Below are 22,330 nucleotides of genomic sequence, written 5' to 3' on the forward strand. Positions count from 1 at the left end.
AACAAAACAACAACAACAACAACAACAACGATTAGATAAAACGTCTCCTATCTTCTTGCAGTATATGCTTCGCAATTTGCCATTTGTCATTCGCTGTTTGCAGACAACCATCGTGTCTCATGCAGAGTAGTTTCGTGCTTCCACTTCCAAAGTGGATTTTCGACACTCAAGATTGCATTGCATCGATGTGTAATTTTAGCATGTTCACAATTAATTTTAGGTACAACTACAACTAAGCAATCCAAAAGTAAATGAGCTCAGTAATAATAACAGTCGTGCTCAAAATGGCGTTACAACAAAAAGCTCATTTCACATTCCTTGACTTCTTCTACCCTATTATTATTATTATTATTATTATTATTATTATTATTTATGGATCGGGATAACCCCCCGGCGGCCACCAACTAGGATTAGGGATCACGATACCTCTCATGGCGAGTACCTCCAATATATCCATATCAACCAACTTATCATCGCGCTTCTCAGAGTCAGAGAGCATCTCGACGGCATCGCCAAGAGTAGCCGGGTAGGCTCCAGCATTGGCCTCAGATCCCGACCTCGCATTCACACCCTCCGGTAGCAACTTACTTGGGATCGAAGCCGCCAGCTTTCTAGTCCCTGAAGCAGATCCGGAAGCAGCAGCCCTCGAATTCCCAAGGATATCTTGAAGCATCTCTAGAGATTGATCTGGCTTCCGTCGTTGGCTAATGTCGCCCAACCCTAATATCTCGTCACTTCTCGGTCTCTTCCTAGAATCACCAGGAGGAGCATCGTCGTCGTCGTCGTCGGAGGAGGAGGATGAGAGTAGGGGAGCGGCAGGGGGGTGGGGGTTAGGGTCGAGGAAGGGGGCATTGAGAAGGATTTGCTCTTGGGAGGCGGTAATCTCACCGCATTCGTCGTCTTCCATAGCGAAGGGGTCGCTCATCTCGCACAGGATGACGACTTATGCAAACGATTGATTGCCTCTTAGGCCCATTACTGGTCCTAAATCCCGCCCATCTTCTCAGCCATTATATGAGCTATTCTTCCATGGATATAATGGTTGATATACTTACTATAATTTTATTTTAAAATATATAACATCTTTTTACATGTATATAATATATTCTTCTAAAAATCTTATTTTATATAATATATATATATATATATATATATATATATATATATATATACCCTTCTAAGTAAGTGATTATTTAACGAATTCTTTTGCAAGTAGAATCTCAAATTTTTATTTATTTACGTGTGTATCGTTTTAGATTTCATATATACCTAATATATATATTATAATAAAGTTATTAATATCTTTTTACAGTTAAATTAAATTATATCTCCTCGATTGTGTTTTAATTACTTACATACATCTCTCATTAGTTTAAAATTAATTTAAACTAAAGTTTAATAACACATAGAGATATAAAGAATAAAATTAAAATTATCTAGTATTAAATGATATTACTTATAATTAAGGCCTAATTATATCTATCATGTTTAAAGTCTAATAGAGAAAATTTTTAGAGAAAAGAATCACGTTGGCTCATGCGTGTATCATCATTTGCTATCATCCATTTGCTTTATTCGCCGTTTGCTTTGATTTTCGTGCTTTCCGGAGCATCTTTTTTTTTTTGTTCCTGCCTCCCAAGTCTCGATTCTCTCTGTGACTTACAATTAAATTCCTTTTGACGATATTATTCTGTAGCTTACTTGATCGTGAATTTATTCCTTTTGAAAAAGGGATATAAAGTCTATGGAGAATGTACAAATTATCCAAGATAATAAGTTAAACATCAAATTACATACTTTAAACACGCAAGCAGATACGCATAACAAACGCTACTAAAAGGAATAAATTCACATACCAATCCATCCATCACTCCCAGAGACAAAGGCACGCACAAACCTCTCTGACAAACTTTTTCTTACATCCAGAGGCATATTAACCAAATGAGTAAATGACACACACCATAATATATATTTCCCTAGAAACAAGCACAAAACTCAGTCCTCTTGGTTTTCCTAGAAGCAAAATCCACAATAATATCTTCTTACGTCCTATTTAAGAGCCCTCTTCGAATAGTCCCCTGCTGGTTGCTCTTGAAAGTAAGCGAACGGATAACATGCAAACCACCGCGATACTACGGGGGCACAGTGCACACTTCTACGGTGGTCAAGAACTCATTTGGGCATTTCAGTTGGATCTACGAAGAACAGAATGACATCAATGCTTCAAACTACAAGCATGATTTAAATACAAAGTAGTGCATAATAAGGCAGATCTGATATCTCACATTCCCCCCCAACTAATAATTAGTATGCTATAGGAAACTAACACATTTTCCTATAGGAAATTAACAATAGTAATGCTGATAATGATAACAGTATGTAACAGTACTACAAGCAGCATTAGCAGCAGTAGTAAGTAGTTTCTTACCGCTCCATCTATTTACAAGATGCTTCTGGTGCACATTTTTCTAATGCAGCGGAACATATTTCATTACATTGAGTTCAAACTTGTGTTTAAGATTAAGCAAAGGGAAAGATGATGCTAAATTGCTCATAATAAGATCCAAAGAGTGCAACCTCTTCAATGAAAGCAAAGGCATGCCTACCTTGATAGTTTCGTCGCCCTTAATATCTGTAAGCGTTTTGGTAACCGGCTTTCCATTCTCGTGATACTTAATCACAATTGAGTCGATGCACTTACCATATGTCGTAGTTATCTCTCGAACTCCATTATGGCTACCATCATCCCAAGCGCTTCCTCTATTGCCTCCCCGTGAACGTACCGTCACTATTTTGCTTGATGCAATAATCAACTTCTGAGATTGCTGTACCAAAATAAAGAAAAGAAAGAGAGATCATGAAATCACAATAATCATGACTTCTCTTTTCTGAGCCAAAAGACACTATTATTCTTTTAAAAGTTACTATCAAACCCTTCCCCCATACCATAATAGCAGTAGGCAGACTCCACAAGAAGATGGGTAGAATAGGAGAGGAATGGAGAAAGAAATCAGAACCCAGGAATTATATAGGCACGATGAGCATAAAAGTGGATAAGGGAATCAAACACTCAACCCCATAGACAAGAAGACATATGTGCCTTCCGGCTTTTCCAAGAGCAAGAATATATTCTACTCCTGTTCTTTGGAATAACTGGCCACAGGTAACTATTGGCTTTTAAAAAAGACAAACATCTAAATGCTAGAAAAGCTTTCCTTCCCATGGATTGAGCTTTTGCAATTGATGAAATATGGTGACCTGATCGTTCAAAGTACTTAGATTCGTCCATTACTTAAAAAAAAAATCTAGTTACAAGAAAATTGAAGAAAAATGCTAAAATTCCTAGTACTCACTTTGAAGGATTATTTCCTTATTCCTTGGCTTATAGGTTTCGTCGATATCATTTTCAGCTTAGATTAGATTTCTGCTATGACCTGTTTTGGACCGAAAGAGATGCGGATTTTCAGAAGCAAATTCCTTGAGAATGAGTCCACACAGTAGTGAATAGCCTTGCCCTGACATCCATTCTAGTAATTGCAAAAGAAGCTCCTTCATGGCGAGTACCTCCAATAAATCCATATCAGCCAACGTATCGTCGAGTTTCTCAGAGTCAGAGAGCATCTCGACGGCATCGCCAAGATTAGCCGGGAAGGCTCCAGCATTGGCCTCAGATCCCGACCTCGCATTCACACCCTCCGATGGCAACTTACTTGGGATCGAAGACGCCAGCTTTGTAGTCCCTGGAGCAGACCCGGAAGCAGCAGTGTTGGAATTCCCAAAGATATCTCGAAGCATCTCTAGAGATTGATCTGGCTACCGTCGTTGGCTACTGTCGCCAAACCCTAATCTCCCGTCACGTCTCGGTCTCTTCGTAGATTCTCCAGGAGCATCATCATAATCATCGTCGCCGGAGGAGGAGAAGGGTAGGGAAGCGGCAGGGGGTAAGAAGAGCCATTCGCTTTATTCGCTTTGCTCTGAGTTTGGTGATTTCCCGGAGCATCTCTTTTATTCTCTCTGTGACCTACTACTACTAGTAAATTCCTTTTGAAAATATTATGCTGTAAGCTTTAAGGAGAATGTACAAATCATCCATCCTTCTTGATCGACCAAAGATAGATGGCTTTCTATTACTTTACTCTGACAAGATAATAAGTTAGTTAAATATCGAATAACATTCTTTAAACACGCAATCAGATATGCCCACAGCAAACACTACTAAAAGGAATAAATTCACATATCAATCCATCACTCGGAAGCATTTCCTAGCTTAAAGTAACTCTCTCCCAGAGCCCAGAGAGGCAAAGGCATGCACAAAACTCTCTTGACAAACTTTATCTTACATCCAGAAGCATATTAACCAAATGAGTAAATGACATCCACCATAATCTTTCCCTTGCTCAGTCCTCTTGGTTTTCCTAGAAGCAAAATTCACAAAATATCTTACAAAGTCCTATCAAAGAGCCTTCTGAGTCTTAGCATCGACAGGAGATTCATGTTGCCCATATCGACGGCCTAGTGACTTGTACGCCATACTCCCTAACTTGTGAAGCTTATATTGCACTGTATCATAGATATTTGCCGTTCGTAGAGGTGACAAGTGCAAGCCGATAGCATCTAGGTACCAGCCACTTCTCCCGCAGAAGCCAACGATTGTTCCACCATCCATGGGAAATGAGAATGGTGTGCCCTCTTCCGTTCCAAAAGGCCCAAAAATCCCCTGGTTGCTCTTGAAAGTAAGCGAACGGATAACAGGCGAACCACCACGTACTACGGGGGCGTAGTGGCCACTGATGGTGGTCAAGAACTCATCTGGGTACTTCAGTTCGATCTACGAAGAACAGAATGATATCATTGCTTCAAACTACAACCTAGAGTAATGCATAACAAGGCAGATATGATATCTCATATTTCTCCAGCTACTAATTAGTATACTATAGTAAACTAGCATTAAACAATATTGACAAATGTTGTGTCATATCTCACTTAATAACAGTACTTAGTCTTAACAATAGTAATGCTGATAATGATAACAGTATGTAACAGTACTACAAGCAGCTTTAGCAGCAGTAATAAGTGATTTCTTACCGCTTGATCTATTTACAAGATGTTTCTGGTGCACATTTTTCTAAAGCAGCGGAACAAATTTCATTACATTGAGTTCAAACTTGTGTTTAAGATTAAGCAAAGGGAGAGATGATGCTAAATTGCTCATAAAAATATCCAAAGAGTGCAACCTCTTCAATGGAAAGCATGCTTACCTGGATAGTATGGTTGCCCCCAATGCCCCCATGCTTTTCGGCCAAAACCGGCTTCCCATTCTTGTCATACTCAATCATAATTGAGTCGATGCACTTACCATAAGTCATAGTTATCTTTCGAACGCCATTATAGCTACCATCATCCCAAGTGCTTCCTCCATTGCCTCCCCATGGACCTACCTTCACTGTTTTGCTTGATGCAATAATCTTCTTCTGAGATTGCTGTACCAAAAAAAGAAAAGAGAGATCATGAAATTACAATTATAACTGACTTCTTTTTTCTGAGCCAAAAGACAATTTCTCTTTAACAGTTACTATCAAACCTTCCATACCATAATAGCAGTAAGCAGCCTCCACAAGAAAATCGGTATAATAGGCGAGGAATGGAGAAAGAAATCAAAATCTAGGAATTATATAGGCATGATGAGCATACAAGCGGATAAGGGAATCAAACACTCAACCCCATTGACAACAAGACATGTGCCTTCCGGCTTTTCCAAAAGCAAGAATATATTCTACTCCTGTGCTTTTGCAATTGATTGGCTTTTAAACAAGAAAAATATCTAAAAGCTAGAAAAGCTTTCCTTCCTACGGATTGAGCTTTCGCAATTGATGAAATCTGGTGACCTGATTGTTCAAATGGCTTAAATTCATCCATTACAAAAAAAAAAAAAAAAAAAAAATCCAGTTACAAGAAAAATGGTGAAACATGCTAAAATTCCAAGTACTCACTTTGAAGGATTATTTCCTTATTCCTTGGCTTATAGGTTTCCTCGATATCATTTTCTGCTTAGATAAGATTTCTGCTATGAGCTGTTTTGGACCAAAGAGATGCGAATTTTTCAGAAGCAAATTCCTTGACAATGAGTCCACACAATAGCCCTGCCCTGACATCCACTCTAGTAATTGCAAGAGGAGCTCCTTCTTATCAGGCTTCCTTATGTACCTTGAAATTGCTGTACGGAATATATCCTGCAAAGAGGGAGGAGTTTGTAAGCACAAGGAAAAGGACTTAGCTTGCAAGCAACGAGATATTATGGGTATACACAATCCTAAAAGATGTACACTACAGTAAGATTGTGGTTGAAGGGGGAGGAGAGATTGACAGGAGTGGGAGTCAGACAAATGGAAAATCAGGGACCATCATCACTTTGCAAATATGATACTGGGTATTATCAGCAATATTTCAACAAGTCACTTGAACCTTACACTTAAAAGTTACAAACAGATTTGCTTCCAAAATGTCCTGCTCTTTTTTTTTTTTTTTTTGGTTAGATAAGAACTAATATATTTAGATACTACAGCTGACAATTAAACCAGTCAGAAGAGAGCAAAAACAAGGAAACTTTGGCCTCCTACATATATTGAAACATCCTCTGCACAGGAGAAGAGGGATTTAAAAAAAAAAAGCAAAACATGCCATAGATTAAGCAGATGATCTGTGGCGAGATGCATCCATAAAATATAGAAGACATCAAATGCAAGGCCTTGCAGATCCAATTGGCTTCCCCACTTATTGAACTTCAGCTACATGACTTAACCGAAATAACCTAATAAATTGGCTATTTAAATTTAAATAAAAAAAGGACGAAGAAGCTAAATACGGCATCTTAGCTCAGTTCAATAAAAGAACTTATTTATGAAGCATATATATCTAGTTGCAGGTCAATGGCTGAACCATCAATAAACTGTCTGGGACTAATTAAAATACCACATTTCAAACATGATTCTGAAAATGCTCTATAAAATGTCCCTAAGTTCTTCAAAAGCTAGAGGGCTTATTAAGTGCTACTAAAAGAAGCATACATGATACATGACTAAGTTGGCTACACATTATAGGTCTGAGAAGATGAACCATCAAAGTAACTTCCTTTTGTATTCATGTTGTAAAAGAGTAACTAGAATTTAGAAGAAACATCTAAAGCAAACAGTATTCAGATCAAGTACCAATATTTGACTTGTAATTTGTTTACTGAAATTTGAAAGGCCACTCAAAACAATATTACCACTTTAAAACTGGTAAGTGAATAAAGAGAAAACTTGAGCGTGAAATAGTCATACCGAGTCAATTTTATGTCCAGAACGGTGAAATGCTTTCAAAACATCGTTTATCATATTTATGTTGCCAGATTTCATAAATGAGATACAGAACTTCTCCAAAGAGTGCATCGAGATGACCTCCATGTTATCCTGTAGCATTAATAGTGCCTGACTGTAACACAAATGAATTTGAAGTAAAAAGTATTTGCAGGCAGGATGACGTACCTTCATCACTACATAAGCATCTTTGAGAAATCCCGCTGCAACTAGGATTTCTAGCATCCTTTCATGAAGGGATTTACATATGGTCCTCTTACTATATCTCAACATATTGTAAACAGAAAATGCTTCTGATGTAAAACCAGCTTCTCCTAATTGTAAGATTAACGAAGAGCATAGATCCTGCAGATAAATAGTAATGTAAACTTTGTTACATGGTACCAGGTAATATAGATGATACTAATACTTGGCTGATGGAGGATAACCAAATAAAATAGGTTCAAAATTGCCCATGCCAACCTGATGATAATATGACAAACTAACACATGCTATTTAACATGGGGGCATGAAGCTCTATGCCCACCATGTTGATCGACGCATATCATGTTAATGGCAAACATACACTTCCAGTTCAAGTTGTATGAAAATCATTCTTCAAAACAAAAACCCTTAACTCTAATCTTTTAATTTATCTGGCACTAAGCAAATGATATGATCATCGTAAGCTCTTAACAATCATACCCCTTCACTAGCAAATATAGAAACAGTGATCCTATCAAGTTTGACCTGTCATAAGAAGTTCATCTTCCCACCTAAGAGAAGTACTACTAATGTAAATTTTCTCCATGTGATGATAGGTGACAAGTATAACAAGGAGCTAATGGAATTCTGCAGACGAAGTCTCATTATACTTTACATTTTGCCAAATATTGCATGAGCAAGGACATGAGGCTTGGAAAATTTCTCATGTTTGACAACAGTAAACACTTTCATGTTAGAGAAATTAGACAGATAGATAAACCTTCTTAGGTACCTACATCTTAACTAGCATGCTGCAACATTTATTATCATGATTCCATGACCAACTGAACCATGATATTTTAATTCAGAATTGCCAGCATGTGGTGCTAACTGCTAAGAGAAATCAAAGCTTACCTCATTCAGTTGATGGCCATTACTATGCATATCTTCAGTTGTTTTATATGCAAGGTGGTACAGCTTCTCTTTACAGAAATACTTAATTAGTATATGAAATGTGTTCCAATCTGGAGAAATGGTCAGCTCATCCATTTTTCTTAACATTTTCATCACATTTTCCATATCCCCTGCATTGCAGTAAGCCCTAAGCAAGGTATTTAGCATAACCAAATCATATTTCCCATAGCTGGCTTCAAATTCCTGCGCAAGTTGCTTTGCTTCTTGAAGTGAGCCACTTCGACATAATGCTGAAATCATGATACTGTAGGAATATCCATCTGCAAAAACCATGAACATATAAAATTAACTCTTGTTATATCTTTATATGTCCAACATGAATCATTAAGAAGCAACAAATGATTGCCATTTTAACAGCCACTGTAAGGGAAACCAATGACTAGACAAACTATAACTGCTAGTATGTATATTTTTCAGAGGGATGGTTCACTAGGCAAGATACTACAAATTCTTTTCAAGGTTCTTGTTCTCCTCCATCAGCTGATCTTTCTCATATTGTAGATAATTCTTTTCCTTAAGAAATCTCCTAATTCTTATCATTTTTAGCATGATTTGATGCTATAAATCCTTTTTAAGGATTACAAACTTTAATTGATTATTAAAGTGGTCAGCTACAGTTTAATTAAGCATCATTGAGAGTGCACATGCAGTTTTCAATGGTAGGCAAGTTTGGGAGGATGGAAGGGAGGGAGCAACCAAAGAAAGGTTGACATGTATAACTTCATAAGCTTCAACTGAGTTTGCAATAACTAAATGAATTTAGATGGATTTAAGATATCTAGAAGATAGCTCACCAGACTTTACACCTTTTTCCTTCATGTCAGTAAATAATAACTTCGCATCCCGTATATGCCCTGCCTTAGCAAGACTGTCTATCAATAAACAATATGGCATCTACAGAGACAATTGCATTCTGTTAGAAGAAAAGAAGAAAGGAAGTAAATAAACAAAAAAAAGACATGCCTAAGCACATCAAAAATCTGTTCAGAGGTAAAAAAATCAAAAAGAAGAGATGATGCATCCAGGCCAATGAAATATATGTTGATATGATTTAAGGAAGATATATAAGAGAATCGATGATGCCATTTATGGAAACTCGCAATCAGATCCATGTCGACTGCAGGTTGGACTTTGTTCAGCTGCATGTGTGCAGGTCATATCTAGGCATTGTTGGACCTTGGAAGGTCAACAATGTCTCTCTCAAAAGCAGGAGAAAAGAAAAAACACTATTTCTGAGAACCAATGACTAGAATTGAGATACTATTGCTGATGTCTGATATACCTCATCTTCAGCATATCCCAAAGCCTCTAATTCAGCAAAGAGTTCCTTTGACTTTTCAAACAGGCCACCTCTAGCATACACTTTCAGTAAAGTTGTCAAGATAACCTGCAGATATGTGCAGTTTAATCTATAAAGATATATGATAATATTCCATGTTGTCCTCTAAACAGAAGAATTGCATAAAAACAGTCATGGAAATATTTGGATGAAATATCAGCAAGAGAAGTTAGTTCTAACTTCTAGTAATTCCTTATCCTGCTAAATTGTAGAGCAATTAATATATCTGTTTTGAAAGGCAATGATTAGTCATAGTCTTTTTGCATACAAATGCCAAAGTTTTGGCAGCAAGAATTGAGGAAGAGAATGAAAGTTTAGTCACACTCATAAGTCATAACATATACATGAGATACTGCTTGTAGATAAGATCAGAAAACACATTTTGTAGTCAATGATCATTATTCCTTCTATTACAAGCATTATTCTGGTGTTGATTCTATTAATCAAATTGCCTTTCTGGAAAAATAAAATCGACTTCTATTGTCGTAAATCATAATACCACATAAAAAAATATATAGATTAAAAAAAAAACAAATGTAACATAAGAATAACTAGAATGGGAGTATTATCACTCAAGTCAAGAGGAACAACCAGCAGGATTCATTCTAAAGATAATAGTAGAAATTAGGAAAAAAAAACCTAAAAAGCTCAGAGATATATTTTGTTCTAAAAAACTAGTAGAAAAATTCATGTTGAAAAATGCTTCAAATTATAGAACCACGGAATCAGAGATTCTAAAGATAAGGACCTCAAACAGGAAAGTTACTTTAGCCCCTAAAACATTTTGAAATTGTTGATATACTCTAAAATGTGAAGGTTGCACTTAAGCCAGCTCCTTTAAGGTTTTTTGTAATAATTCTAGTTTAGACACATGGAAAGAAAGCTCCATAGACAAACCAAAATGAACCACATATCAAATACATTTCCCCAAAGCTGATTTTGCGAGGATGGACCTTTTAAAAGTAAAGACTGCATAGGTAAAAGAGGATTTTTTGTTTTGATATAAAGAAATATCAGTGTTTCACATTTAGTTGATAGAAACAAATCATAAACCAAATCAAGGGATGACTGACAGGTAAGATAAAACAAACCTTATTGGGTACTAAGCCTGAAGATTGCATATCGTCTACCAACTTCTCAGCCTTCAAATGATTCCTTTCTATTGCATATACATTTAGCAGAGAGCTGTAGTGAAACAAATTAGGACTGTAACCTTCATTCTTCATTTGCTGGAAATACATCTCTGCCTCTTCAGATAAGTTATTAGATGCACAGATGGCCAGCAGATTGCCATAGATTACGCTATCCATGCGCAATCCTTTACTCTTAATTTCCTGCACCAACTCCATTGCCCTAGAGTAGCCACACTTCAGCTTATTGCAACCTGCTAAAAGCTAAAGTACAAAGAGGAGGAAAAGAAAAAAAGAAGAAGATGCAAATTAGGATGCACATGGAGTTTGGAACTTCGACCAACAAATGTACAAATCATGAAAGCAAGAAACATACAGTACTATAAGTAACCAAATCTGGTGATAGACCATCATCTTTCATCTGATCAAAAAACTGGTAACTGCTTTCATGCCTTCCATTTCTCACCATACAACCCAAGAAAGAATTACAAACAGAGACATTAACTTTCATCGACCTATCAGGGATACTCTCGTACACTTGTAAAGCCTTTTTAGGATTTCGGCTGATACCGATATATTTGAAGAAAGAGCTATAAGATACAAAATTAAGGTTCTCATTCCGTTGCATCCATTCGAATAGCTGAAACAGAGAAGATACAAATGATATTAGAATTCACATAGTAAATGCCTAATTAAGTAGTATCTAATTCCATCAAAAAATCTCAAAGGATAAATGTGCATTATAGTGGGTTCAGTCATGAGAATATTTGATTATTGACATATTGATCATATGTCTACCAATGAATCCAAAGAGTGAATTTACTGTAAAAGGTTTTATCTTAGCAACAGTTAATATATTCAAATAATACGGCTTAGCATACTAATTGATTTAATATTCACCCTCTAAGATATTGTTTGGTTGAGATGCAGATCTTCATCCGATCAACTAGAAAGTATGACAAAATTTACAGTCAAGTCTAGCTCAAAGTACAAAAATCTAGTTTCCGCTTCAGTCCCAGGAATCCCAACACAAATCAAATGTTCCAGAGCTCTTGGCAACTTCTACTTTCTGCGTTTTCAGATCTGATATTCAATGTAAAAGAAAAACAATAAAAATAAATATAAAATCTGAAAGACTAATATACTAAAAGTACAAAATAGATGACAGAACTAAAATTATCCTCAAACATCATCCTATATAGCATCTTCCTCAAACATCATCACAATTAAACTTACAAACTAAAATTATTCACAGAATTTCAGAATTAGGTTACACTATAGCATCTTCCTCAAACATCATCACAGTTAAAATTACTAACTTAAATTATTCTGTCCTCATATCGCAAAGAAAGGTAACAGCAATTGACTCACTCCATTCCAAACTGCATAAACTACGATTTCCACTTTACAAACCTGAGACATTTCACTCCATCTCCTTGACTCCCCAAAATGGCGTAAGATTATATTATAATCTTCCAATTGCAATATTCCTTCTACTCTGCATGCATACCAAAAAAGACGTTAACTCATGGACATCGATCTATTCATTTTAGCGCAGCAGCAATCCAGCAAAATGGAAGGCAAGTTCGTGAAACGAGCCTGGAGAGAGCAGAATACAAGTCGGTCGAAGCTTCTTTGACTTTGACAATGGCGGCTCTCCTCGCAGAGAGTTTGAAAGATTTGGAGGAGGAGGAAGAGGATAGGTGAGATTTTTCTAGGGTTTCGGAGAGGGACGAGACACGAAAGCTGTTCTTGTGAGGTCTCCGGTCTCCTAAGCCGGCGCCAATGGAGGAAGAGGGAGTGAGACCTGTAGAAGGAAGCGAGAAAAAGGCGGAGCTGGCGGCGGAGTACGAGACCGCGAGAGACTCCATCTTCGCGTTTGGAAACCGTTATCCGGTGGCGCTCCTGCTTATAAAATCGGGATTGGGTCGAGTTGGTGTTACCTCTGGTGAGATGACCGATTTGTGGGCTGGACTGGGCTTTTTCAGAGCCCTTTTAGGCTGATCCAGAACCGTTTATTGCTACGTTTGGTCCGCCGCTGTAGCTTTAACCCAACGTCCATTCATACCTACCCGCTTACATAAATAAACGCAAAAGAATATATAAAGCCGTCCTCTTTCCTCTCCGCCTCGTTTCTCCCCCCACCTGAGCTCGCGTCCCCGTAACGGAGCTCGTTATCTACAGCTCGCCGATCCGATTCGATTCGGAAGCATGGCCCATTTGCACGGCGGCGCGATTCTTCTCCTTCTCCTCCTGATCTTAATCGCCGAGTCCCGCCTAGATCCCACCATCCGGCTGCCGTCCGATCGCGAGGTCCCGCGGATCAACCGCGATGATGACGATGCCGTGGGGACACGATGGGCTGTTCTCATCGCCGGGTCGTCCGGATATGGAAATTACCGGCATCAGGTAATTTACTCTCTCGTCTATTTTTAATTTGTTTAAGCTTTACGTTAGATTCGTTTTAGGCGTTGCTATTTTACCTTCCCCTTTCTATTTGTTCATCGAAGTTCTTGTAGCATCGATTAAAGGAGTTTGAAATTTATGTTGTTAATATGTGATCTTGCTTCTTTGTTCATGTGTACGTGCTTACTCTTTCCCATGTTTTGTTATTTTTAAATTAATTCTGCCTCGCAAGCTCAAAGTGCCATTTGATGCATTATATATGTATGAGACTGCACCTTCTCCAGATCCCGTTATGTATGTTATATCAAGTCTTTGATGGTCGAACTTCATTGTGTCGAGATGGGTTGGTTTCTACGTGAACTTAACAAGTGCTCATTGTATTGCTTTCCTTTCTCAAATGTTTTCTCCAGGCCACAAAAGGAAAAGAAACAAAAGCCCTTGCCTTCTAATTGTTACTGCTGAAGTAGAACTCATATTCTATTATAGCTAATTCAAAAAAAAAAAAAATCGTCCTGAGCTGATTTAAAGTTTGAGTTTTTATCTCTCTCCATCTTGTGAGGACCGTTTTTGTAACTGCAGATGTACTCAGTGGCTGTAGAATTATCAATTTCCTTTCAAGTTTTAACATAAAGTTTGTAGTGCTACTATTACTCTCTTATGTAGATTGATAATCTTTTTTCATGTGGAACATCTGTAGGCCGATGTTTGTCATGCATATCAAGTCATGAAGAATGGTGGTTTGAAAGACCAGAATATCATTGTTTTCATGTATGATGATATTGCTTATAATGAAGACAATCCTAGACCTGGAGTCATCATCAATCATCCACATGGTGAAAATGTCTACACAGGAGTTCCCAAGGTTTTCTCCTCACCCAATATTTGGAGCAATTGTCTTTTAGCATTATTGTCTCTTCACCCATGGTTTGGTGGCTCTTCGCAGGATTATGTTGGAGAGGATGTTAATGTTAACAACTTTTTTGCTGTTCTCCTTGGGAATAAGACTGCTCTTACTGGAGGAAGTGGAAAGGTTGTTGATAGTGGTCCAGATGACCATATCTTTATATTCTACTCCGATCATGGTGGACCTGGGGTTCTCGGTTAGTGGTTAATTTTCCAATTGCAGTTGTTCATTTGTAATTCGAATAAGTTCTTACATCATCATAATAGAACAAAACTTTCCTTCTAGAGTTTCTTATCAGTTTGGTATTTGGAATCATTAGTTCAAATCCTATAAGAGAACTTATTTGGTACCAAAGTCAATCCAATGGTATCTAATAAGTTTTTCTACCCATCTCCTTTTTTCATTGTATAAGATTAAACTTGATTGTCTACCATTGGCAGAATCAAAATCTGGTGTATATAAATAACTTCTACATTATGAGCTTGCTGATGTTTCAATTCTCAATCTTTCATTTTTCTTTTGGACTTATATTGCACTTATGCTCGACTAAAGTGTTTTCTTTGAAATATGACCCTGAGTGTTTGATCCTTTGCATCTTAAATCTTTGCTAGGTATGCCGACCTTTCCTTACCTTTATGCTAATGACCTGATCGCGGTTCTAAAGAAGAAACATGCTTCTGGAACCTATAAAAGCATGGTACTGCCTATTTGTATTATTAGTTGCTATTGTGCTCTTGCAGGTTTTTAAGGTAATAATTTAACAATTTAATATACTTTTTTTTCAGGTTTTCTATCTTGAGGCTTGCGAATCTGGCAGTATATTTGAAGGTCTTCTCCCAGAAGATATAAATATTTATGCAACCACAGCATCAAATGCTGTGGAGAGCAGTTGGGGAACTTATTGTCCTGGGGAATACCCAAGCCCTCCTCGTGAGTACTATACCTGTTTGGGGGATTTGTATAGTGTTTCTTGGATGGAAGACAGGTACAAGTTTCTCAAGTTTGATAAGAAAAGACTCATAATTTCATGCTACCATATTACAAAGAGTGAAGTTCACAATATTTTTAAATGGATTTTGCAATAGTATAGTACATCACTTAATTTCAAGAGAGAACAAGTTTATTATCTTGGATTTTGTTTGAAATGTTGTATTGATATATATATTATTATGTTTGCCATGATGAGATGATCATTTATTGTTGTCGGCGGGTACACAGACATGCACATGATGGATGTTTGAGTACATACTTACATAGAGACACACATGCTTGTATGGAAGTATATATTTGTATCTTTGATAGATTGTCAATAAACTATCTAGTTTTATTTTGGACAAATTGGGACAGTATTGAGTAGAGACTGAAGCAGCGGAAGTAAGAGAACAAGTTGAGCTGCAAGAAATTCATTTTCAAATAGTAATATCTTGTTCCATTAGTCAGTTTAATGAGGTTTCAAACCAACTTACCTTTTCAGTTGTTTGTCTATTATTAAACATATTTTTAGGATTCTTCATGGTTCAATCTGTTGCATGAGTTCATGATACATATTTTTAGTTATATCATGGTCCCATTGATGTACTTTTCAGCACATTACCCTTTTGGAGTTATGCATATGAATAATTATATAGATGTACCATAAATTCTTGAATTTTTGGTCTGTAGATTAATATATTTTTGTGGACAGTGATGTACACAATATGCGGACTGAGAGTCTAAATCAGCAGTACCAATTAGTAAGTGTTCCATACTGTGAATTTCTCCTTGTTTCTTCTGCAATCTGCATGGATTGATTTGTGGATCTTAACTTTTCTAATGGTTTTTTCAGGTCAAAAGCAGGACAGAAATTCATTATCCAGATATTGTTGGTTCACATGTTATGCAGTATGGGGATCTAGATCTCAACACCCAACATCTATTCTTGTACATTGGTTCAAATCCAGCTAATGATAATGCTACTTCCGTTGATGGCAACTCATTGCCATCATTTTCAAGAGCTGTTAACCAACGGGATGCAGATCTAATTTACTTGTGGCAAAAGGTTAATCCTAAGTCCTCTGCTAAGTTGTGTTCACAATTGAGGTTTTACTATTGTCTTGTGCATTAGTATTTTTCCCCGTTTGTTTCTTGATAAATAATCTGTTCAAATATACCCTTCTAGTTTGTTTGAATATATCCCTTCTGTTTTTGTGCTGCATTTGATCCTCCACAACTGATCTTTACCTTTCATACAAGTTCCGGAGATCACCTGAAGGTTCTTCGAAGAAACTTGATGCTCAGAAGCAATTGCTTGAAGTTATGGCTCATAGGTCGCATGTAGACAGTAGCATTGAACTCATCGGAAATCTTCTATTTGGTTCTGAGAAAGGCTCAGAGGTGCTAAGCACTATTCGACCAGCTGGCCAACCTTTGGTTGATGATTGGGATTGCCTTAAATCAATGGTAAGCAACTAAGGACCTCTACTGGGTTGTGTTTCTCTTTTTTGAGTCCTTTTCTCCTTTGTACTTTGTGTTATCATATTTTTTACTTCTTACATATTTTTTATAATAGTGACAAGATCTCGATGCCCTAATTTTCTGTTAATATGTCTTGTTAGAAGACATTTCTGCCAGCCATGCTGTGCTGGTTGCCTGCTTGTAGAGGCCTGTGCCACAGATTCAGCAACCTTTACCTTCAAAATCTACGTTTTTGAATTTGCTGCATCGTGTGATCAAGGTTGATATTTGATCAACATCTAGTTGTTGCAAGAGGTTTGAACTGTAAATGAGTCGTCAGATTATTGTGTCTATGGTGGTAATAGCCGTAAGTGAATCATAATCTTACTTTTCACATATTAGAGCATCTTTTATTCATCACAAAATTACAAGTGACGGTCAAAATATCAGCACCTTGTGATAGACATTTAACTTTTTCTTCACCCATCACAACAACCGGTTCATTCTACATAAAACTTCCTACTTTCTAGTCTTCCCAAGAAAGTCTCTGTGAATATTCTAATTCAGTCTTTGTTTGCATACTCCTGATGTTTGACATGCTACTATTTCCTGCTACTGCCCTTTATTATTCAACTCTCCACATATACCTTGTCTTTCTGTGCAGGTACGGAGTTTTGAAACACGGTGTGGATCATTGGCACAGTATGGCATGAAACACATGCGATCCATTGCAAATATCTGCAATGCAGGTGTTCGAGAAGAGACCATGGCTGGGGTCTCTGCTCAAGCTTGCATGAGTTTCCCTTCTAACCGCTGGAGTTCTCTCCATAAGGGCTTTAGTGCCTGAAGCTACCATGAAACAACTGTATCATCTCAGCATTTCTGACCAGTATATGTTGGAGCTGCCTACCTGTGCTCTGCTGAATGTAGATATAATAGCCAAAGAGCTTGAAAAATATCCATTATCAGATTTGCCCATTTCACGATATGAATCTTGTAAATAATTAACACCATCGGTGGCCATTTGTTGCTGAATCTATCATGATGTGTAATGTAATTCTATGTTATATCGTTCCTTGTCAACATAGTTGAGCTGGAGCTAACATTAGAATGTGCTCCAAGATGTTAATGACTATGATTTCCTATGTGCTCTAAATGTAAAACTATATAGATATGGGTGTAAATGAGCTGAGCCTGGGCAAGCCGGCACCAGTCAACCTTTTCATTTAGGCTCGTGGAGCTGAGTTAAGTTTGACCCAAGTCAAACTGTGCATGGGCCTAAATAGAATTTATTTTCAAATCAAACTCAAGCCGAACTGGGCAAAGTCAGAGTCAAGTCTAAAATTAGACTAATTCTTTAAATCGAGCATAGATCATAGTTATATATACTTACTTATATATAATATTAATAAGTAATTCTCAGTGCTTGCTCAGTCTTAGTTTCGACTCTTAATTTAATTTAACACTATAAATTTATTTAGGCCCGAGTAGCTAGTTTATTTTGACACCCCTACATATATAGCTCCTTCAAGTGGATGCATTCCTCAAATTTGAGTGGTGAAAATTTTATTGTCTGAAGATTGAGATAAAATTAGCAGCTGATTGAGGACTGCAATTTGATATGATATTAAAGCAACTCAGAATTAGGAATTGGAGGAATGTTTGTACTTTAACTTGGGTCGTCTCCTTAGAGGATTGCAAATTATGTGGGGGTAGCTATTAGCTAGCTTTGTGATTTGTGATTGCAGCAAGTATACCACCGCATGCACCAAGCCAGGAAAGACAGCTATGCTGAGTCTTCATGTGCCCAAAACAAGACAACCCACATCGATACAGGTCATTCATTTCAACCCCTTTGTCTAAAATTATTTCGGCAGTTGGCTCACACATGTGATGCACACTCCATGAGTGAGGTGCACAAAAAGATCTAAAGATATAAGAAATACAGACAGTAATCCCTTTTCTCTTTTATCTCGGGAGTAATCCAAACAACTTAGGAGCAAGCACATATGCAAGTCTTGCTTCCACTGAGACAAGAGCAGACAGTGACATCAGAATACTCTAATCCCCGTCTCTTTAATTGCAAAAAGGTAGTTGTATTGTTAAGCTAAGTTTGACAGCTCTTTGTGACCCCAGGTGCAACTAACTACTCTTTTGTTTCTTCTTTGTGATGATTAAAGCATATTGGATAAGACGTTTTTTTTTTTTTTTTTTTCCCTTGGACATCCTAACTTCTAATAGTCTGGCCCCTGCCTGTGCTTTGCTGTGAGATTCTTAAATTCTTGGTTTCTTTTTAGCAAAGAGCTTTTGACATAATAGCAATGCACAGGTTGGGTATTTCTTATGAACAGATGTAATGTTATAGCATGTTACTTAACTTCAACGGAGTAAGCAAGTATTTGGTTTACTAATTAATACAGAGTAACGTTCACACGTGGCGTATCCTTGTGTTGAATAAATGACCAATTGACCTCGTCGTTCGTCTCTTTGGTGCTGCCTCCTCTTCTTCCGCGTGTCGAAACGTCGCTGACGACGGTTCCAACTAATCGAGACAAGGATACGCCAGCCGATGCAAAGTGGACTACGGCGCCAGGATCGCCACTATACTTGCCAACCATTACTTGTACACGATATTTCCAGGAAGGCACGGTGCGAAACGTCTGGCTCTCGTCTTTCGCTGGCACGTGAGGGTAAATCGGGAATTTCACACAGCAAGAACCAATTCAATTTCGGCAACGCGTGCACCGTAATATATACATAAATAATATTTTCTTTCTTTCTTGTTCTCATATCAACATCTCCACCAGTCATATTGAGAAGAAGATGTCAAACATCTAGATATCTTCTTCACATCGAGTTAGAAATGCACTATTTACAAAATATATATATATATATATATATATATATATATTTTTTTTTTTTTTTTCGAGTCAAAGAGTCTTTTTAATTTTTCAGTCTTATTAATTTTTTTTTCTTCTTTGCAATGATTCATGAAGTGAGGTTCAATTAAAAGAATAGAAGATACTAACTAATACAGTATATGAACGCCGCGCTTCGTTCCACATCCAGCTGTCGCGGGAGCCTACCAGCTGTCATCCCGGGCAGCTGCCCGTTCTCCCATCCCTGCCCGACTATTCCTTCTCCTATAAATACATCTACTCCTACTATGTTCGGCCCACCTCGCCATCTCTCTCTCTCTGTACATCTCTCTCTCTCTCTCTCTCTCTTCCAAGCTCGCACGAACCAACAACAGCAATGGCCGGCTACGGAAGAAAGGCTCTAGCGATCTGCGCCGTGGCGGCCGTGGCCGTCGCCTCCCTAGTCGAGGTAGCCTCCGCAGCGGACGCCCCAGCCCCCAGCCCCACCTCTGCAGCCGGAGTCTCCTCTCCTCCTCTCGCCGCCGCCCTCCTCGCCTCCGCCGCTGCTCTCTTTCTCGGATCTCTCCGCCACTGATGGATCTGACGGTCCCGAGCGTTTCTGCTCCCGATTTGGTTGTACACCTTAGTATATGCGCTTCTTTTTAGTTCCCTATTTGTTCTTTTACAGCATTGTTTGAGATCGGATCTCGGGTGGGGCTCTTAGTGCCTCGATTGGGGATAGATCTGGATCTGTGTCTTCGAAAAAATAAAGATGTGTACATCTGGTCCGTTTGAGTATGTAGATATGGTATTTCTACTTCATCGATTCACATTGTTTGGTACTATTTTTTAACTGCATCTTTTGTCTTCTCTTTTTCTTCTATTTTGCCTCTATTTTGTTCTCCTTATCGTGTCGTTGAATGATCTTGTGATAAATGTTTGCAAGATAGTTTTGAGAGCTATGGACTAGCGGATGATTAATCTGGTAACCGCTACGATGTAGCGCCGTAAAGATGGGTACTCTAACCAACTACTAACCTCGAAATATTTAGATCGCCTTGATCTAATCCAATTAACCTTTAAAGAATATTCTGCTACACAATTGAGATTCTGTTAAAGAAGAATGAGAAGCTCTTTAAATTTCAGTTGACGAGACCTGCAACTTCACATGAATAAAGGAGTAATTCCAGACTCCCCGGTTCCATCAACTTTCATAGTTGGTGGTGCAGCTTCCTTAACAATAATTATGTCGTTGTTTAATTGCGAGATCTCGTCCTGCTTCGTTGCCAATAGCAACCCGTCGTTCCTAGTGGGACCTATCATTGCTTTATCTCATCTGTAACAGACTGTCAATTATGCTCATTATTTGAGAAAGGTTTGGACGAAAATGCTGCATGTTGGGCCGTTCTGCTCCTCTCAAATATGTTCATCAACAGACGGAACTTCTTATCTCAAGCCTAAGTTCAAAGCCCACAGCTCTCAGCTTGATTAAAATCACTATACTATACAATGTGCTACATGTTCCTTTATAATTCATAATCAAGTCATGAATGAAATATTGAACCAACAATCGAACTGAAACCATAGTATCAGACGTGGTTTTTTACATCCCTATTACTGGTTCGTAGATCATGCAAGCAAGCAAGAAACAGAGACGTGAGGGAGAGTAAAAAAACCAATCACATGATTCCATGGACCACATTAAGTTCGCTGTGGCCTGTGGGGGAGATAGATTATAGATATGAAGCAGGAGCATGTGTTGTGGTCTCTGTTGCTCGTTTCGGTTTCTAATTAAAATAAACCAACTCTTGGTTGGCAATTTGTTAGTAATATCTTAGCCTTCCTCTCCAATAGCAAGTTGAAGTTGAATTGAATCAAACATTCCCTTTCTATGAAAGCTTCGGAAGTCGGAACATACACGCACACACACAGCGTGTCATATAAAATTTATATAAATTTAATGTAGTGGGGGATATTTGGCAGCCTTAATTAGCTGTCAGATGCGATGTTTCAACAGCTAGCCAATTGCCAATTGCCAAATATATTGACTTCATTCATATTTCATAGGCATTACAATTACATTAACCAGGACTTTAAAAGCAGAAGACTTTACATATTAATAACAAGAATGTAAAAAGGTGTTACTCTCATGACAGATGTGAATAAAGAACCTCTTATTATACATAGATTTATCCTTGTTGAGTAGAGGGACGACCATCCAATTACTGTTCATCAAACCTATAAAATATTAAAAAGAAAATAAAAAAAGAAAAGGGATTACTCCTCAAGCGTTTTTCCATGAATTAATAATAATTAATATCTGTCGCCAAATAATCGCCAGACTGTTAATTACCGCCAGCTGTCGGTCCAACAACAAAACCAGCCAGTCCTCTCCATCTTTTCTCCTCTCTTCTCCTCTATATATAAACCACCTTCTCCTCCTCTCCTATTAAGCTCCTCTCTTTCGCCCAAATCCTTCCGAAACCTAGTGAGAGAGAGAGAGAGAGAGAGAGTAAAATGGCCGCATTCGATTCCAGGGCTTTCTCCGTCCTCCTCATGGCTGTCCTCTCCGTCGCTTCTCTTTCCAACGGAGCCTTCGCCGCCGACGCTCCAGCTCCGAGCCCCACCTCTGGGGCGATGTCTCTATCCTCTCCCATCTACAGCGCTCTAATCTGCTCCGCCGTGGCGCTCCTCTTCGCGTCGCTTCGCCGGCACTGATGGATCCGACGCCTCCGGTCGCAGATCTC

General features: G+C 38.1%; 4 protein-coding genes across 6 annotated transcripts; 1 reads left to right on the forward strand and 3 right to left on the reverse strand.

Moving 5' to 3' along the window:
• Positions 1–1,777: 1,777 nt before the first annotated feature.
• LOC140770102 (uncharacterized) lies at positions 1,778–4,078 on the reverse strand. 3 transcript variants are annotated; one of them, XM_073111100.1, is made up of 3 exons: positions 3,565–4,078; positions 2,702–2,825; positions 1,778–2,195 (listed from the first exon to the last, which is right to left on the reverse strand). In XM_073111100.1, exons 1-3 carry the CDS (start codon positions 3,793–3,795, stop codon positions 2,173–2,175), a joined length of 378 nt encoding a protein of 125 aa, XP_072967201.1. In that variant the 5' UTR covers positions 3,796–4,078; the 3' UTR covers positions 1,778–2,172. The 3 variants fall into 3 exon arrangements, with proteins under 3 accessions (XP_072967201.1, XP_072967200.1, XP_072967199.1); XM_073111099.1 differs by having other exon boundaries at positions 2,607–2,825; XM_073111098.1 differs by having other exon boundaries at positions 1,778–2,825.
• A 135-nt stretch (positions 4,079–4,213) lies between these two features.
• On the reverse strand, positions 4,214–5,679 carry LOC140770101 (jacalin-related lectin 19). The gene is made up of 3 exons (XM_073111096.1): positions 5,591–5,679; positions 5,259–5,480; positions 4,214–4,828 (listed from the first exon to the last, which is right to left on the reverse strand). Exons 1-3 carry the CDS (start codon positions 5,591–5,593, stop codon positions 4,454–4,456), a joined length of 600 nt encoding a protein of 199 aa, XP_072967197.1. The 5' UTR covers positions 5,594–5,679; the 3' UTR covers positions 4,214–4,453.
• LOC140770100 (pentatricopeptide repeat-containing protein At1g10910, chloroplastic) lies at positions 5,341–12,872 on the reverse strand. The gene is made up of 11 exons (XM_073111095.1): positions 12,582–12,872; positions 12,396–12,480; positions 11,359–11,622; positions 10,944–11,246; positions 9,796–9,900; positions 9,308–9,407; positions 8,454–8,773; positions 7,524–7,700; positions 7,320–7,448; positions 5,991–6,230; positions 5,341–5,480 (listed from the first exon to the last, which is right to left on the reverse strand). The coding sequence occupies exons 1-10, from the start codon at positions 12,851–12,853 to the stop codon at positions 6,000–6,002; spliced, it is 1,986 nt and encodes a 661-aa protein (XP_072967196.1). The 5' UTR covers positions 12,854–12,872; the 3' UTR covers positions 5,341–5,480; positions 5,991–5,999.
• Positions 12,873–13,081: 209 nt separating this feature from the next.
• Positions 13,082–17,881, forward strand: LOC140771100 (vacuolar-processing enzyme-like). Its single transcript, XM_073112499.1, has 9 exons — positions 13,082–13,391; positions 14,086–14,250; positions 14,332–14,488; positions 14,904–14,989; positions 15,078–15,277; positions 15,977–16,025; positions 16,118–16,330; positions 16,525–16,731; positions 17,390–17,881. Exons 1-9 carry the CDS (start codon positions 13,194–13,196, stop codon positions 17,570–17,572), a joined length of 1,458 nt encoding a protein of 485 aa, XP_072968600.1. The 5' UTR covers positions 13,082–13,193; the 3' UTR covers positions 17,573–17,881.
• The last annotated feature ends 4,449 nt before the right edge of the window (positions 17,882–22,330 follow it).

Source organism: Typha angustifolia, chromosome 11 (assembly GCF_048772165.1).
Source record: "Typha angustifolia cultivar Huaian chromosome 11, ASM4877216v1, whole genome shotgun sequence".
In the NCBI taxonomy this organism is placed as follows: Eukaryota; Viridiplantae; Streptophyta; class Magnoliopsida; order Poales; family Typhaceae; genus Typha; species Typha angustifolia.

Bases quoted from the DNA above. Each gene is read 5' to 3' on its own strand.
- LOC140770102 (XM_073111098.1), bottom strand. From the start codon at position 3,795: ATGCTTCGAGATATCTTTGGGAATTCCAACACTGCTGCTTCCGGGTCT. The intron at 2,826-3,564 runs GTACTCGCCATG...ATTTTGGTACAG, and splicing joins CTGATATGGATTTATTGGAG to CAATCTCAGAAGTTGATTAT.
- LOC140771100 (XM_073112499.1), top strand. From the start codon at position 13,194: ATGGCCCATTTGCACGGCGGCGCGATTCTTCTCCTTCTCCTCCTGATC. The intron at 13,392-14,085 runs GTAATTTACTCT...GAACATCTGTAG, and splicing joins ATGGAAATTACCGGCATCAG to GCCGATGTTTGTCATGCATA. The intron at 16,331-16,524 runs GTTAATCCTAAG...CTTTCATACAAG, and splicing joins TAATTTACTTGTGGCAAAAG to TTCCGGAGATCACCTGAAGG.
- LOC140770101 (XM_073111096.1), bottom strand. The intron at 4,829-5,258 runs GTAAGCATGCTT...TGTTCTTCGTAG, and splicing joins GGGGCAACCATACTATCCAG to ATCGAACTGAAGTACCCAGA.
- LOC140770100 (XM_073111095.1), bottom strand. From the start codon at position 12,853: ATGGAGTCTCTCGCGGTCTCGTACTCCGCCGCCAGCTCCGCCTTTTTC. The intron at 9,408-9,795 runs GTATATCAGACA...TTGTCTCTGTAG, and splicing joins TGGGATATGCTGAAGATGAG to ATGCCATATTGTTTATTGAT. The intron at 7,449-7,523 runs GTACGTCATCCT...TTAATGCTACAG, and splicing joins ATGCTTATGTAGTGATGAAG to GATAACATGGAGGTCATCTC.